The sequence below is a fragment of the Oncorhynchus nerka genome, linkage group LG22 (assembly GCF_034236695.1).
Source record: "Oncorhynchus nerka isolate Pitt River linkage group LG22, Oner_Uvic_2.0, whole genome shotgun sequence".
In the NCBI taxonomy this organism is placed as follows: domain Eukaryota; kingdom Metazoa; phylum Chordata; class Actinopteri; order Salmoniformes; family Salmonidae; genus Oncorhynchus; species Oncorhynchus nerka.
Window position 1 is genome coordinate 96,141,042 of NC_088417.1, and position 17,903 is coordinate 96,158,944.

The 17,903-nt window shown below is 42.8% G+C and overlaps 2 protein-coding genes across 6 annotated transcripts in view; one reads left to right on the forward strand and one right to left on the reverse strand.

The window, feature by feature from the left end:
• The window catches only part of arhgap24 (Rho GTPase activating protein 24), a 231,365-nt gene extending 223,964 nt beyond the window's left edge, over window positions 1-7,401 (forward strand). Inside the window, 2 exon segments of the mRNA XM_065007614.1 lie at window positions 3,359-3,393; window positions 3,396-7,401. Coding sequence (XP_064863686.1) covers window positions 3,359-3,393; window positions 3,396-3,601 — 241 coding nt within the window. The 3' untranslated portion in view covers window positions 3,602-7,401.
• Window positions 7,402-16,839: 9,438 nt separating this feature from the next.
• Window positions 16,840-17,903, reverse strand: part of mapk10 (mitogen-activated protein kinase 10) — a 150,057-nt gene continuing 148,993 nt past the window's right edge. For 4 of the 5 annotated variants that reach the window (XM_065007616.1, XM_065007615.1, XM_065007618.1 and 1 more), the window contains one exon: window positions 16,840-17,392. In XM_065007616.1, the coding sequence (XP_064863688.1) occupies window positions 17,250-17,392 (143 nt within the window). In that variant the 3' untranslated portion in view covers window positions 16,840-17,249. Of the gene's footprint in view, window positions 17,398-17,903 lie in introns of all 5 variants that reach the window. The other variant, XM_065007619.1, reaches the window with a different exon arrangement.

Here is a 17,903-nt window from a genome sequence, read left to right on the forward strand (position 1 = left end):
ATCTGTTTGGAACATGTAGCTATTACAGACTGGGTCAGGGAGAGGTTGGAAATGTCAGTGAAGACACTTGCCAGTTGGTCCACGGATGCTTTGAGTACACGTCCTGGTAATCTGTCGGCCGGAACAGCTGGTGCTCTCCTGTATGCCTCAGTGTTGCTTGCCTCGAAGCGAGTATAAAAGGCAAATCAAAATCAAATCAAATGTTATTTGTCACATACACAAGGTTAGCAGATGTTAATGTGAGTGTAGCGAAATGCTTGTGCTTCTACTTCCAACAGTGCAGTAATATCTAACAAGTAATCTTAACAATTCCCCAACAACTACCTAATACACACAAGTCTAAAGGGGTGCATGAGAATATGTACATGTAAGTATATGGATAAGCAATGACCGAGCGGCATAGGCAAGGTGCAATAGATGGTGTAAACCTGGTCTTGACCAGGTTTGCACACACTGGAGAAGGGATTTTGGCCCCCTCCTCCATATAGACCTTCTCCAGATCATTCAGGTTTCGGGGCTGTCACTGTGCAATACGGACTTTCAGCTCCCTCCAAAGATGTTCTATTGGGTTCAGGTCTGGAGACTGGCTAGGTCACTCCAGGACCTTGAGATGCTTCTTGCGGAGACACTCCTTACTTGCCCTGGCTGTGTGTTTCGGGTCGTTGTCATGCTGGAAGACCCAGCCACGACCCATCTTCAATGCTCTTACTGAGGGAAGGAGGTTGTTGGCCAAGATCTCGCAATACATGGCCCCATCCATCCTCCCCTCAATACGGTGTAGTCGTCCTGTCCCCTTTGCAGAAAAGCATCCCCAAAGAATGATGTTTCCACCTCCATGCTTCACAGTTGGGATGGTGTTCTTAGGGTTGTACTCATCCTTCTTCTTCCTCCAAACACGGCGAGTGGAGTTTAGACCAAAAAGCTCAATTTTTTGTCTCATCAGACCACATGACCTTCTCCCATTCCTCCTCTGGATCATCCAGATGGTCATTGGCAAACTTCAGATGGGCATGGACATGCGCCGGCTTGAGCAGGTGGACCTTGCGTGCGCTGCAGGATTTTAATCCATGAAGGCGTAGTGTGTTACTAATGGTTTTCTTTGAGACTCTGGTCCCAGCTCTATTCAGGTCATTGACCAGGTCCTGCCGTGTAGTTCTGGGCTGATCCCTCACCTGATCCCTCACCTGATCATTGATGCCCCACGAGGTGAGATCTTGCATGGAGCCCCAGACCGAGGGGGATTGACTGTCATCTTGAACTTCTTTCATTTTCTAATAATTGCGCCACCAGTTATCACTGGTCTTGGCCATTGTGGAGAAGTTATAGTCAGTTTGATTGAGTGTGTGGACAGGTGTCTTTTATACAGGTAACAAGTTCAAACAAGTGCAGTTAATACAGGAGGAGTGGAAAACAGGAGGGCTTCTTAAAGAAAAACTAACAGGTCTGTGAAGGCCGGAATTCTTACTGGTTGGTAGGTGATCAAATACTTATGTCATGCAATAAAATGCAAATTAATTACTTAAAAATCATACAATGTGATTTTCTGGATTTTTGTTTTAGATTACAGAATTACAGACCTCTACATGCTTTGTAAGTAGGAAAACCTGCAAAATCGGCAGTGTATCAAATACTTGTTCTCCCCACTGTACATGTGATATGAGTAATGTAAGATATGTAAACATTATTAAAGTGGCATTATTTACAGTGGCATTGTTTAAAGTGACTAGTGATCCATTTATTAAAGTGGCCAGTGATTGGGTCTCAATGTAGGCAGCAGCCTCTCTGAGTTAGTGATTGCTGTTTAGCAGTCTGATGGCCTTGAGATAGAAGCTGTTTTTCAGTCTCTCGGTCCCATCTTTGATGCACCTGTACTGACCTCCCCTTCTGAATGGTAGCAGTGTCAACAGGCAGTGGCTCGAGTGGTTGATGTCCTTGATGATCTTTTTGGAAATCCTGTGACATCGGGTGCTGTAGGTGTCATGGGGGGCAGGTAGTTTGCCCCCAGTGATGAGTTGTGCAGACCGCACCACCCTCTGGAGAGCCTTGCGGTTGAGGCAGTGCAGTTGTCGTACCAGGCGGTGATACAGCCCGACAGGATGCTCTCGATTGTGCATCTGTAAAAGTTTGTCAGGGTTTTGGGTGACAAGCCAAATTTCTTCAACCTCCTGAGGCATTGTGTTATGTCATGACTTACCTGGACCACCTATTGAGATGTGCCTTTTGTTAACCTGTTGCGACGAGCAATCCCGTATCCGGGAGCGTAATTATAGCCTCAAGCTCATTACCATAACGCAACGTTAACTATTCATGAAAATCGCAAATTAAATGAAATAAATATATTGGCTCACAAGCTTAGCCTTTTGTTAACAACACTGTCATCTCAGATTTTCAAAAAATGCTTTTCAACCATAGCTACACAAGCATTTGTGTAAGAGTATTGATAGCTAGCATAGCATTAAGCCTAGCATTCAGCAGGCAACATTTTCACAAAAACAAGAAAAGCATTCAAATAAAATAATTTACCTTTGAAGAACTTCGGATGTTTTCAATGAGGAGACTCTCAGTTAGATAGCAAATGTTCAGTTTTTCCAAAAAGATTATTTGTATAGGAGAAATCGCTCCGTTTTGTTCATCACATTTGGCTAATAAAAAAAAACGAAAATTCAGTCATTACAACGCAAACTTTTTTTCCAAATTAACTCCATAATATCAACAGAAACATGGCAAACATTGTTTAGAATCAATCCTCAAGGTGTTTTTCACATATCTATTCGATGATAAGTCACTCGTGGTAGTTTGGTTTCGCCTCTGTTCAAAATGGAACAATGCACGCACCTGGAGATTACGCAATAGTTTCGACGGAGGACACCGAGCGGACACCTGGTAAATGTAGTCTCTTATGGTCAATTTTCCAATGATATGCCTACAAATACGTCACAATGCTGCAAACACCTTGGGGAAAAGACAAAGTGTAGGCTCATTCCTTGCGCATTCACAGCCATATAAGGAGACATTGGAACACAGCGCCTCAAAAATCTGGCTCACTTCCTGTATGAAATTTCATCTTGGTTTCGCCTGTAGCATTAGTTCTGTGGCACTCACAGACAATATCTTTGCAGTTTTGGAAACGTCAGAGTGTTTTCTTTCCAAAGCTGTCAATTATATGCATAGTCGAGCATCTTTTCGTGACAAAATATCTTGTTTAAAACGGGAACGTTTTTCATCCAAAAATGAAATGCTGCCCCCAGAGGTTCAAGAGGTTAAGTAAATTGGGTGTTAAATGATGTGAAAAAGAGACTGGAGTGCCACTTTGAATAACTTCTTCCTCCTTCTAAACTAACTGCTCTCGTCTCTGCAGCCTGGAGCACAGTAACCTGGAGTTGGAGACTGAGAGGGGACTCTTCACGAGGAGCTGAACCAAGAGAAGAAGAAGGTCACCATGGTGGAGATCAAGTTTCGTAACGCAGAGCGAGCCAAGGATGACGCAGAGAAGAGGAACGAGATGCTGCAGAAAGAGATGGAACAGTTCTTCTCTACCTTCGGAGATCTGACCGACGACCCGCGCAGGCCCGACCGGGCCAATACCATCTGGATCCAGTGAGGGGTTGTGTCAGTGCAGGGTGGACTGTGCCATTTGAATCGAATGAGAGGGGGTGGGACTTGACAATGACTTGGAGACATATTGAAAGGGACATTACCGTCTGGATCTAGTGAGGGGGGTGTGTACCACCTGGGGGGTGAGGGAACGTGGGAGAATGTACCAAGGAGAAACTTTGACAGACTGCACCACCTGAATCTAGTGCGAGGGGGTGTCACAGTACACGGTGGAATGTGCCATTTTAATCTAGTGCGAGGGGGTGTGGCAGTGCAGGGTGGACTGTGCCATTTTAATCTACTGAGAGGGTGTGTGGCAGTGCAGGGTGGACTGTGCCATTTTAATCTATTGAGAGGGGGTGTGGCAGTGCAGAGTGGACTGTGCCATTTTAATCTAGTGAGAGGGTGTGTGGCAGTGCAGGGTGGACTGTTCCATTTTAATCTATTGAGAGGGGGTGTGGCAGTGCAGGGTGGACTGTGCCATTTTAATCTATTGAGAGAGGGTGTGGAGGTGAAAAGTGGACTGTGCCATTTTAGTCTAGTGAGAGGCGATGGGAGTATGTACTAAGGCAGGTTTTCCCAAACTTGGTCCCTTGGACCCACGTGGCACACATTTTGGTTTTTGCCCTAGTACTACACAGCTGATTGAAATAATAAACTAGTAATCAACCTTTGATGGCAAAAACCAAAACGTGCACGTGTGGTCCCCAGGACTGAGTTTGGGTGACCCTGTACTGAGGAGTAGAAAAACCATTGAGAGGGACAATACCGTCTGAAAGCAAGAGACATATGGATACAGTGTGTAGTGGGACAGGGTGCATGTCGCTGGACCTCAACCATGCTGACTGACTGTGGCAATATTACTGAAGACGCCAGGCGGCTGGTTATCTGCCTGACACAGACTATACCCAGCCTATACATGGACTACTGAAAGACTACACTACCCATAAAACCATTCTTCTTCCCCATTTTCCTTCAAGATCCAATCAAGTATATAATCAACCCTGTTCCATGTTATCATGTATCTGGCTGTGTAGATAGAGGACCATGTTATCATGTATCTGCTTGTGTATATAGAGAAAAAACTATGCTGAAGAAAAGTTATGTTATGTGTAAAAAAAAATATGTTACAAAAATATTTGTATGTTTGTCTGGTATATTTAAACAACATAACTACGTATCCATGTGTGACATTTCCATTTGATATGAACGCTTTTTGTTGAACATACATTTTATTTTCAACATGGTGGTACTGAATTACTTTATGTACGCAGATTTAGTTTCTTGTGTCTCAAATCAAGTTAATATAACTTGTGGCTTTTTTGCTACGGAGCCATTTCATTCATCCCAAAGAAGAAGAGACAGAACATGTACGTGTTTTTACAGACGCTTTGGTTTGTTTGTCTGTACTGTAGCTTTAAGACATTGTCCAATAGGAACGGTCTGGCTTCAAATGAATCATATTTTGTAGATTCTATTAAACCTAAATACAAGTCTGGTCAGTAATGGTTTCAACATTGAATGTTCATCTATAGTTGATATTTATCCTAAACTGAAACTGTACACGCATTGGTAATAAGACCCATCACTTGTTTTAGAATGTTTGGTCTAAGACTGAAGAAAAAAAAGAAGAGCACTGTAGTTGTGATGATTCTGGGTATTAACGGGCACTGTAAAATCAGGGGTTACTACCTACAGTAGTATTGGGGAGTATCACAATGTCAAGAGGCTTGAAGAAATAGAGTTTCTCTGTGCTGGTTTCTCAAGCACTCCTGGCGTGGGTAGACTGTATAATATGGCCACACATAAAACAGAGACTAACTGTTTATAGTGGTATAGATTCAGTCTGCAGCAGCCCTGGACCCTGTGGAGTAGAGACCTGAACCCTGTGGAGTAGAGACCAGAACCCTGTGGAGTAGAGACCTCATGGTGGACCTGAACCCTGTGGAGTAGAGACCTCATGCTGGGCCTGGACCCTGTGGAGTAGAGACCTCATGGTGGGCCTGGACCCTGTGGAGTGGACCTGGACCCTGTGGAGTAGAGACCTCATGGTGGGCCTGGACCCTGTGGAGTAGAGACCTCATGGTGGGCCTAGACCCTGTGGAGTAGAGACCTCATGATGGGCCTGGACCCTGTGGAGTAGAGACCTCATGGTGGGCCTGGACCCTGTGGAGTAGAGACCTCATGGTGGGCCTGGACCCTGTGGAGTGGACCTGGACCCTGTGGAGTAGAGACCTCATGGTGGGCCTGGACCCTGTGGAGTAGAGACCTCATGGTGGGCCTGAACCCTGTGGAGTAGAGAAATCATGGTGGGCCTGGACCCTGTGGAGTAGAGACCTCATGGTAGGCCTGGACCCTGTGGAGTAGAGATCTCATGGTGGGCCTGGACCCTGTGGAGTAGACCTCATGGTGAGCCTGAACCATGTGGAGTAGAGATCTCATGGTGGGCCTGGACCCTGTGGAGTAGAGACCTCATGGTTGGCCTGGACCCTGTGGAGTAGAGAACTCATGGTAGGCCTGAAACCTGTGGAGTAGAGACTTCATGGTGGGCCTGGACCTTGTGGAGTAGAGATGTCATGGTGGGCCTGGACCCTGTGGAGTAGAGACCTCATGGTGGGCCTGAACCCTGTGGGGTATAGATCTCATGGTGGGCCTGGACCCTGTGGAGTAGAGACTTCATGGTGGGCCTGAACCCTGTGGGGTATAGATCTCATGGTGGGCCTGGACCCTGTGGAGTAGAGACCTCATGGTGGGCCTGGACCCTGTGGATTAGAGACCTCATGGTGGGCCTGAACCCTGTGGAGTAGAGACCTCATGGTGGGCCTGGACCCTGTGGATTAGAGACCTCATGGTGGGCCTGGACCCTGTGGAGTAGAGACCTCATGGTGGGCCTGGACCCTGTGGATTAGAGACCTCATGGTGGGCCTGAACCCTGTGGAGTAGAGATCTCATGGTGGGCCAGTACCCTGTGGAGTAGAGACCTCATGGTGGGCCTGGACCCTGTGGAGTGGACCTGGACCCTGTGGAGTAGAGACCTCATGGTGGGCCTGGACCCTGTGGAGTGGACCTGGACCCTGCACCATATAGATGGATACTGGCCTGTTGTTAGAATGTGTTGTGTATATATACTAGCATTACTGAGAACCAATGGGGGTGTGGCTCGCACATTGTGGGGACTCTGTGAAAGTTTTTTTCTGAAGCATCTTTAAAAAAGAAACTATTTAGATTGCTACGCTACACAGCTGTGTATGGACCTGTGGGGAATGTAGTGGATACTTATGTCTCTGTCATACAGCACTCACAGTTACAAGGACCTGGTGCTGCCTGCCTACTGTGGTCTGTCAGAGAGGAAGAGGTGAACCAAAGAGGGATAACTGGGCCCGAAATCTGTCAGAGAGGAAGAGGTGAACCAAAGAGGGATAACTGGGCCCGAAATCTGTCAGAGAGGAAGAGGTGAACCAAAGAGGGATAACTGGGCCCGAAATCTGTCAGAGAGGAAGAGGTGAACCAAAGAGGGATAACTGGGCCCGAAATCTGTCTTCTCCACCAGGTGGCGCTTTTGTTTAGTTTATTTCAATTCAAGGGGCTTTATTGACATGGGAAACACATGTTAACATTGCCAAAGCAAGAGAAATAGATCATATACTAAATTTAAATAAACAATATAAATGAACAGTAAAAATTACACTCACAGAATTTCCAAAAGAATAAAGACATTTCAAATGTCATATTATCTATATATACAGTGTTGTAACGATGTGCAAATGGTTAAAGTACAAAAGGGACAATAAATAAACATAAACATGGGTTGTGTTTACAATGGTGTTTGTTCTTCACTGGTTGCCCTTTTCTTGTGGCAACAGGTCACAAATCTTGCTGCTGTGATGGCACACTGTGGAATTTCCCCCAGTAGATATGGGAGTTTGTCAAAAATGGGTTTGTATTCTAATTCTTTGTGGATCTGTGTAACCTGAGGGAAATATGTCTCTCTAATATGGTCATGCATTTGGCAGGAGGTTAGGAAGTGCAGCTCAGCTTCCACCTCATTTTGTGGGCAGTGTACACATAGCCTGTCTTCTCTTGAGAGCCATGTCTGCCTATTGCAGCCTTTCTCAATAGCAAGGCTATGCTCACTGAGTCTGTACATAGTCAAAGCTTTCCTTAAATTTGGGTCAGTCACAGTGGTCAGGTATTCTGCCACTGTGTACTCTGTTTATGGCCAAATATCATTCTAGTTTACTCTGTTTTTTTGTTAATTCTTTCCAATGTGTCAAGTAATTATCTTTTTGTTTACTCATGATTTGGTTGGGTCCTGTCCTGGGGCTCTGTGTGGTCTGTTTGTGTTTGTGAACAGAGCCCCAGGACCAGCTTGCTTAGGGGACTCTTCTCCAGGTTCATCTCTCTGTAGGTGATGGCTTTGTTATGGAAGGTTTGGGAATCGCTTCCTTTTAGGTGGTTGTAGTATTTAACGGCTCTTTTCTGGATTTTGATCATTAGCGGGTATCTGCCTAATTCTGCTCTGCATGCATTATTTGATATTTTTGCAGAATTCTGCATGCAGTCTCAATTTGTTGTTTGTCCCATTTTGTGAATTCTTGGTTGGTGAGCGGACCCCAGACCTCACAACCATAAAGGGAAATGGGTTCTATAACTGGGTGAGCGGACCCCAGACCTCACAACCATAAAGGGAAATGGGTTCTATAACTGATTCAAGTATTTTTTTGCCAGATCCTAATTGGTATGTCAAATTTTATGTTCCTTTTGATGGCATAGAATGCCTTGTCTCTCAGATTATTCACAGCTTTGTGGGAGTTACCTATGGCACTGATGTTTAGGCTGAGGTATGCATCATTTTTTGTGTGCTCTAGGGCAATGGTGTCTAGATGGAATTTGTATTTGTGGTCCTGGCGACTGGACCTTTTTTGGAACACAATTATTTTGGTCTTACTGAGATTTTACTGTCAGGGCCCAGGTCTGGCAGAATCTGTGCAGAATATATAGGTGCTGCTGTTGGCCCTCCTTGGTTGATGACAGAAGCACCAGATCATCAGCAAACAGTAGACATTTGACTTCAGATTCTAGTAGGGTGAGGCCGGGTGCTGCAGACTGTTCTAGTGCCCTCGCCAATTCGTTGATATATATGTTGAAGAGGGTGGGGCTTAAGCTGCATCCCTGTCTCACCCCACGGCCCTGTGGGAAGAAATGTGTGTGTTTTTTGCCTATTTTAACCGCACACTTGTTGTTTGTGTACATGGATTTTATAATGTCGTATGTTTTTCCGCCAACACTACTTTCCATCAATTTGTATAGCAGACCCTCATGCCAAAATGAGTCGAAGGCTTTTTTGAAATCAACAAAGCATGAGAAGACTTTGACTTTGTTTTGGTTTGTTTGTTTGTCAATTAGGGTGTACAGGGTGAATACGTGGTCTGTCGTACGATAATTTGGTAAAAAGCCAATTTATCATTTGCTCAGTACATTGTTTTCACTGAGGAAATGTATGAGTCTGCTGTTAATGATAATGCAGAGGATTTTCCCACGGTTGCTGTTGAGCCAAAAAGATTGGAGAAGTGGTTTACCCATACATCTCCATTTTGGATAGATAATTCTTCGTGTTGTTGTTTGTTTTGTGTTTTCCAATTTTACCAGAAGTGGTTAGAGTCTATGGATTCTTCAATTACATTGAGCTGATTTCTGACGTGCTGTTCCATCTTTTTCTGTATTGTTTTAGTGATTCACCGTAGTGAAGGCGTAGACTCGGGTCTTCTGGGTCTCTATGTTTTTGGTTGGACAGGTTTCTCAATTTCTTTCTTAGATTTTTGCATTCTTCATCATTGTTCATTTTCTTCGGTTTTCTGTTTGACATTTTTAGATTTGATAAGGAAGCTGAGAGGTCAAATATACTGTTAAGATTTTCTACTGCCAAGTTTACACCTTCACTATTACAGTGGAATGTTTTGTCCAGGAAGTTGTCTAAAAGGGCTGGAATTTGTTGTTGCCTAATCGTTTTTTGGTAGGTTTCCACACTACATTCCTTCTATCTATAACAGTTCTTAATATTACTCAGTTCCTTTTGCTTGGATGCCTCGTGATTGAGTTTTGCTCTGTTCAAGGAAACTGATTTTGCTGTGATCTGATAGAGGTATCAGTGGGCTGACTGAACGCTCTGAGAGACTCTGGGTTGAGGTCAGTGATAAAGTAGTCTACAGTGCTACTGCCAAGAGATGAGCTATAGGTGTACCTACCATAGGAGTCCCCTCGAATCCTACCATTGACTATGTACATATCCAGCATGCGACAGAGCTGCAAGAGTTGTGGTCCGTTTTTGTTGGTTATGTTGTCATAGTTGTGCCTAGGGGTGCCTATGGGGGAGGGAATGCTGTCACCTCCAGGCAGGTAATTGTCCCCCTGTGTGCTCAGGGTGTCAGGTTCTTGTCTAGTTCTGGCATTTAGGTCGCCACAGACTAGTACATGTCCATGGGCCTGGAAATGATTGATTTCCCCCTCCGGGATGGAGAAGCTATCTTCTTTAAAGTATGGAGATTCTAGTGGGGGGATATACAGTAGGAAGCACACAGGAGGACATTTTTCTCTTTTAAGATCATTTCCTTTTGAATTTCTAGCCAATTGTAAAATGTTCCTGTTTTGATTAATTTCATGGAGTTAGGTCTGTTCATCATACCCCCTGAGTCCCTTCCCTGTTTCACACCTGGTAGTCTGGTGGATGGGACAACCTGCTCTCTGTAACCTAGAGGGCAACCAGTGGGTCCGTCTCCTCTATACCATGTTAGTTGTAGGATGTAAGTCCAGGTTCCTGCTCTTTAGGCCAAAGGCAGATGACCTCTGGCCTTGGATATTCCAGGATGAGATAGTGAAGGCTTTGTGTTCCAAAAAGTGTCCAATGTTGTTGGTCGTGTGGTTTGGCCTCAGGCCATTAAGTGTGAGCACTAGCTTGGGCTAGTGTAAGAGTGGGGTTGGGCCTGTTTGCACGCTCACGGCCTGGGCGTATATGTGACTTCCATGTTGAGGCCCTCTAAGCGGGGGTGGGGTGCATGGGGTGGGCAGGAGGGGCATAGTTCTGATCTGAGGGGACCTAAATGGGGTGTGGTCATGGTTGACTTGAGGGGGTGTTGATTGGTTGGGGTGGGTGTGCGGCTGGTGTTGTGGTCTGGATGTAGGTCCTCTCGGCGTGGGTCCTCTGTGTGGGGGGGATCTGTTGCTCCTGTGTGAAGTGTTGGGCCTGCGTTTGAGAGCGATGTCCTTTAGGGTATGGGCGAAGGTGGGCACCGCTGCCTTGTATAGGTGGACTTGGTCATAAAGGCTGTCAAGTCCAGGGTGGTGTGCTGGGCGCCATACTTTTATTTCTCTCTCCAAGCAAGGTTTTCAATTAGTGTCAAATTTGGTTAGCAAAATAAATAAATTAAATGGTTTATTTGATCTAATGGAATTTTCGTAAACCTTAGGTTGTTTCTAGTGTACTGATATAAGTAGGACACGTGACATCCTTGCACCTTTGAAAAAAACACACTTTATATTGGAGTTGTGCCTGGTTGTCACTAGTTACCACAAACACAAAGTCATAAACCCTGCGTATTTCTACAATTTATCTTCTTAAGATGTGATTTTAAACCTAACCACACTGCTAACCATATGCCTAACCCTAACCTTAAATTAAGACCAAAATGCCAATTTTTGTGCCCATGAAATTTTACGATATAGCCACATTTGACTTTGTGGCTATGGTAACTAGTGGAAACCGTTGTGCCTGTTGGTCACTGCCCTCTCATTGGCTAGAATGGTCCCACCTGATCTTGCCTCCTCCCACCTGCCTTCCATTTTTGAAGACATTTTTGTTCATCGTTAGAGCACACACTAGAGTGTCTGGTTAATATCATGGATAATCTGTGCATCTGTTTATGAAAAGACCTGAAGGACCCCACATAGGCGTCCCTTAAGGAGCGCCTGTCATCAATCTTACACGAGGGATTCGTCTCAAATGGAAGTATCCCTGTATAGTGCACAGTTCACCACTTTTGCAATACCCATAGTTCACTACCCATAGTGCACTGATAAAAAGTGTATATAGAGAATGGGGTGCCATTTGGTACACAACCCAGACATCTGGAATGTGCAGACGAAAAACTGCCTGAACAGCAAGAGGAGATAGCTGGGATATCTCCTCCTATCTCCCCCTCCACCTTTCAGCAGGACATAACAGGCTTAAGCCTGGCTGACAGCAGTATTAACCACAACTGTGAATTCCAGATTATGGAAGAGAAGAAGGAGAAGAGGGAAGTGGAATATATTATTGATCTGTCGTTCTGCCCCTGAACAAGGTAGTTAACCCACTGTTCCTAGGCCGTCATTGTAAATAAGAATTTGTTCTTAACTGACTTTCCTAGTTAAATAAAGGTTCAATAAAAAATAAATAAAAAAATACAAAGAAGAATACTACTTCAAAAGCTGTCAGAGTTAAAAAATAAAAAGCATTTTCCGTATCGTGTCCGTTTGTTGACGTTTTTAGTCTTTCTACGCTTGAATGTTTGTGTTCTTCTTTAGGAATTCTATTTAGACGGAAAACACAGTGATCCTTATGAAGTAGTACAGTCATATATTGTACTATCACAGAGGGACATGTTATAGACCTTAAGTCGTCCTTATCTTTGGGTGGGAAAACTTTTCAGGATATGAGTATAAAAACAAAAACACCTGACAGGTGTGGCATATCAAGAAGATGGTTAAACAGCATGGTCATTACACAGGTGCACCTTGTGTTGGGGGCAATAAAAGGCCACTCTAAAATGTGCAGTTTTGTCACAATGCAAGTTTTTAGGGAGCGTGCAATTGGCGTGCTGACTGCAGGAATGTCCACCAGAGCTGTTGACGGAGAATTGAATGTTCATTTTTTTTACCATAAGCCGCCTCCGTTATTTTAGAGAATTTGTGTAACCACGCCACGTGTAACCACGCCAGCCCAGTACCTTCACATCCGGCTTCTTCACCTGCAGGAGAGACCAGCCATCCGAACAGCTGATGAAACTGAGGAGGATTTCTGTCTGTAATAAAACCCTTTTGTGGGGAAAAACTCATGAATTGTAGTAACTCTGTAAAATCGTTGAAATTGTTGCATGTTGCGTTTATATATTTATTCAGTATTCATTCACATAGGTCCTGATTCAGACTTAAGATATCTATTCCTTTTTTTACTTGTTTTCATTTAAGCACTTCTCAGTAGTTGGTATTCAGACTTACCTTCTGCAGTGGGTTAAATGCGGAAGACACATTTGAGTTGAATACATTTGCTTGGACAAAGGTATCCCCCTTTCCCTTTCTTTTCCCAGGTGCATAAGGATCTTTGCTGGTGCGGCTCCGTCTCGCGCTTTGAATAAATGTAATTCAACCACTGAAAACCCTCCCACTTGCTGTCCAACAGATTTTCTGTTGGAGTTTTCATTCAATAAAGTTGAAAAAACATGAAACATTGCTCAATATTTCCACAACTGTCCTTCACCAGGGGGTATAGTAGCGTATGTAACAAATATGGTTTTCATGCTTTAAATATACAAACCAAAAAAAACTCTTATTTCATCCCTTTATTGAAATGTAAGGACACTGATCAAATAAGACATTTACAGATACAAAACAAAACAACTTAGAAGGTATTCTGCTCAGTTGCTAGGTAACTATATAGGTCAGAAGAACTTAGAAGGTATTCTGCTCAGTTGCTAGGTAACTATATAGGTCAGAAAAACATGTAGATGATGAGTCTTTATCTGCATTTTAACAACAGTCCCAGTGTGTTTAAAAAGTAGGTTCCAATTTCTACATGATTAAGTTAGTCAAAGATGCAACGATTCCATGGTGATGGTTGTAGTGTACTTCCTATAGAGAGGACATGGGTATCGGTCAGTAGTGGTGACTATGTGCAGGTAGGTGCAGACAGTGGCACCATGCGGAAACAGATTGAACAGGACAGGCCAGACACTAAGGTTTCAACATGTCTGGTAAACTTTCCCAAACTTCACAGGTTTTCATGAAGTTGAAGGATTATAAGATGGAGGATTACTGGGATCAGGAGGGAATGAAAAGGGAGGGAATCATCCAACTGGGAATCATCCAACTGGGAATCCTCCAACTGGGAATCATCCAACTGGGAATCCTCCAACTGGGAATCATCCAACTGGGAATCCTCCAACTGGGAATCCTCCAACTGGGAATCATCCAACTGGGAATCCTCCAACTGGGAATCATCCAACTGGGAATCCTCCAACTGGGAATCCTCCAACTGGGAATCATCCAACTGGGAATCCTCCAACTGGGAATCATCCAACTGGGAATCCTCCAACTGGGAATCCTCCAACTGGGAATCCTCCAACTGGGAATCATCCAACTGGGAATCATCCAACTGGGAATCCTCCAACTGGGAATCATCCAACTGGGAATCCTCCAACTGGGAATCATCCAACTGGGAATCCTCCAACTGGGAATCCTCCAACTGGGAATCCTCCAACCAGGATTTTCTGGAAAACCTGGGACTTCTGGGAAAGTTACCAGAAATGTTTCAACCCTACCAGACACCAACTTCATTTCAATGTTTTTGCTGCGTTGTTGTTATTACTGCATATCTAAGATGAGGAAACGGCATCATTCCAAACAAGGCACTTCCCATTATTCAGGTTCAGTCTATGAAATAATAAATAATCAATAATAAATAAACTTTCAGTTAAAATCCTTATTTTTAACATTACTGGTTTTATAGGTAGTCGGTTTATCAGCTGATTCCCTTTTGACAAAATATGTCATTACAGTAAGTAGTAGTCATTACAGTAAGTAAGTAGTAGTCATTACAGTAAGTAAGTAGTAGTCATTACAGTAAGTAAGTAGTCATTACAGTAAGTAGTAGTCATTACAGTAAGTAAGTAGTAGTCATTACAGTAAGTAGTATTCATTACAGTAAGTAAGTAGTAGTCATTACAGTAAGTAAGTATTAGTCATTACAGTAAGTAGTAGTCATTACAGTAAGTAGTAGTCATTACAGTAAGTAAGTAGTAGTCATTACAGTAAGTAGTATTCATAACAGTAAGTAAGTAGTAGTCATTACAGTAAGTATTAGTCATTACAGTAAGTATTAGTCATTACAGTAAGTAGTAGTCATTACAGTAAGTAGTATTCATTACAGTAAGTAAGTAGTAGTCATTACAGTAAGTAGTATTCATTACAGTAAGTAAGTAGTAGTCATTAAAGTAAGTATTAGTCATTACAGTAAGTATTAGTCATTACAGTAAGTAGTAGTCATTACAGTAAGTAAGTATTAGTCATTACAGTAAGTATTAGTCATTACAGTAAGTAGTAGTCATTACAGTAAGTAAGTATTAGTCATTACAGTAAGTAGTAGTCATTACAGTAAGTAGTATTCATTACAGTAAGTAAGTAGTAGTCATTACAGTAAGTAGTATTCATTACAGTAAGTAAGTAGTAGTCATTAAAGTAAGTATTAGTCATTACAGTAAGTATTAGTCATTACAGTAAGTAGTAGTCATTACAGTAAGTAGTAGTCATTACAGTAAGTAAGTATTAGTCATTACAGTAAGTATTAGTCATTACAGTAAGTAGTAGTCATTACAGTAAGTAAGTATTAGTCATTACAGTAAGTATTAGTCATTACAGTAAGTAGTAGTCATTACAGTAAGTAAGTATTAGTCATTACAGTAAGTAGTAGTCATTACAGTAAGTAAGTAGTAGTCATTACAGTAAGTAAGTATTAGTCATTACAGTAAGTAAGTAGTAGTCATTACAGTAAGTAAGTATTAGTCATTACAGTAAGTAGTAGTCATTACAGTAAGTAGTATTCATTACAGTAAGTAAGTAGTAGTCATTACAGTAAGTAGTATTCATTACAGTAAGTAAGTAGTAGTCATTAAAGTAAGTATTAGTCATTACAGTAAGTATTAGTCATTACAGTAAGTAGTAGTCATTACAGTAAGTAGTAGTCATTACAGTAAGTAAGTATTAGTCATTACAGTAAGTATTAGTCATTACAGTAAGTAGTAGTCATTACAGTAAGTAAGTATTAGTCATTACAGTAAGTAGTAGTCATTTAAATGTAAATGACAGATGTGATTGAGGAACTAAACTATTCTATGAGGTAACCTCTTGATCCCCCAAAGCGTTCTTCAGATAGTAACACACACATATAGGTCTCCTTCTCTCCTCTTCTTTACTCCACAGTAGTGACACAGAAACAGAGTGAGTGACCACCCTGGTTGGTGGGTAGGTGACATTGGGAATGACTGGCTGTGGGTGGGTGGGCCGGTCCACAGCCCGTAGGCGTGGTGCAGGCGTGCAGTCAGAAGGGATTTTATCATTTCATTTCAACAAAAAACACAAAAAAGAAACGAGAACTTAAGGTTCCAGCTCAGCGACAAGTTTGGGGTCAGTCCCATTGTCAATTCAGGAAGTCAATTGAAAAATTCAGTTCCAAATTCCAATCTTCCTGAATGTGTTTCAATGATGAAAATATGGAATTAGAATTGGAATTTCAGTTGACATTCTGAATTGACTGAATTGACCCCAATCCTACTCAGCGATGACAGTGATAGTACTGTACGTCCCAATGACTTCTCCTGCAGCCCATCACTACAGTATGTATGTTAATATATATATTTAGCTATCCATCATTAACTAGAGCTCCCCCATCCCTGGGTTTCAGCACCACTCCGGGTGAAAAGTTCAATTACTTATGTTATATAAACAAAAGTATCTATAGTCATTTAATCATATAATTAGAGTTAGCTTTTGTAATCATGCAGCAGGTCTAACAGGCAAGGGGTTAAACTAAGGTGAAAGGTCAAGGGGCAAAGGTTAAGGGGACAAAGGTCAAGGCGGTAATGTCATGTGGCAAGGTGCGCTATAGACGAACTTCCAGTACTGGCCATCAGTCCCACTCTGTCTGTCTGTCCGTCTGTGTGCCTAGCTCGCTGCTAAACAGAATTACATATTTACAGAAGACAGGGGGCGCTGTGCTGTGTGGAACACTAGCACTAACCCCTGCAGGAATAACAGTATTCAAACACACCTATCTGTCACACCCATACAGGAGACAACCCCAGGTTCAAGCCTAGAGGTTATCAAAACATACCAGTACCATCACATAAGGTGTGGGGGAAGTGAACGGAGGTTTATATAGTACTGTGCAGTAATGACCAAAAAGAGAACACCTTGCCACATTGACTGAAGCACAGACGCTTGCAAGGTATTGTGGGAATGAACAGCCAGTTTTAATGACACTTTACAGAAAGATGCCTGTCTAAGCTTTTTGTATTTTTTATGATGCCATATAAGGGGGAGATATAAGTAAAGCAACTAGAAGTTAATAAATATATTTCACTTTAGTTTATTTTTAGTTTTTTCGTTATACTTCTGTGATTTATTTTTGAATGAAAATGCAGGCTTAAATTTTAGAATCATGATTGTTATAGTAATTACTTTATGTTTCCTTAATCATCCCATTCATATCATCATTTTTTTCTCTTTTAATCATTTTTGTTCTTTTTCAGGTTTCGGTTGGTAGTGGTTGGTAGGTAGGTTGGTTGGGTTGTTTTGGACATTGTGTTTCACCTTCTGAAGAACATGGGGTTGCGCAGGCAGGCTGCTAGTCACCTGCAACAACCCAGGGGTCCTGCAGAGGTCTCCAGGCTGCTGTCGGTGTCTGAGGCCAGGGTCTGGTCGGTGGACATGGAGGAGATGTCGTTGACGGAGGGGGAAGGGAGGCTCTCACCACTGCTGTTCACGGCTGCACCTGTGCTGAGGGAATAAACAGGCAGCCGGGATTACAATGAACTAACAGCCCCGCAGACACTAATACATAGACACAGTCACAGTCGGCTACAACCATTACTGTGACATACAGTCAGTCACAACACAACCCAATGTTACACAGTCAGTCACAACACAACCCAATGTTACACAGTCAGTCACAACACAACCCAATGTTACACAGTCAGTCACAACACAACCTAATGTTACACAGTCAGTCACAACACAACCCAATGTTACACAGTCAGTCACAACACAACCTAATGTTACACAGTCAGTCACAACACAACCCAATGTTACACAGTCAGTCACAACACAACCCAATGTTACACAGTCAGTCACAACACAACCTAATGTTACACAGTCAGTCACAACACAACCCAATGTTACACAATCAGTCACAACACAACCCAATGTTACACAGTCAGTCACAACACAACCCAATGTTACACAGTCAGTCACAACACAACCCAATGTTACACAGTCAGTCACAA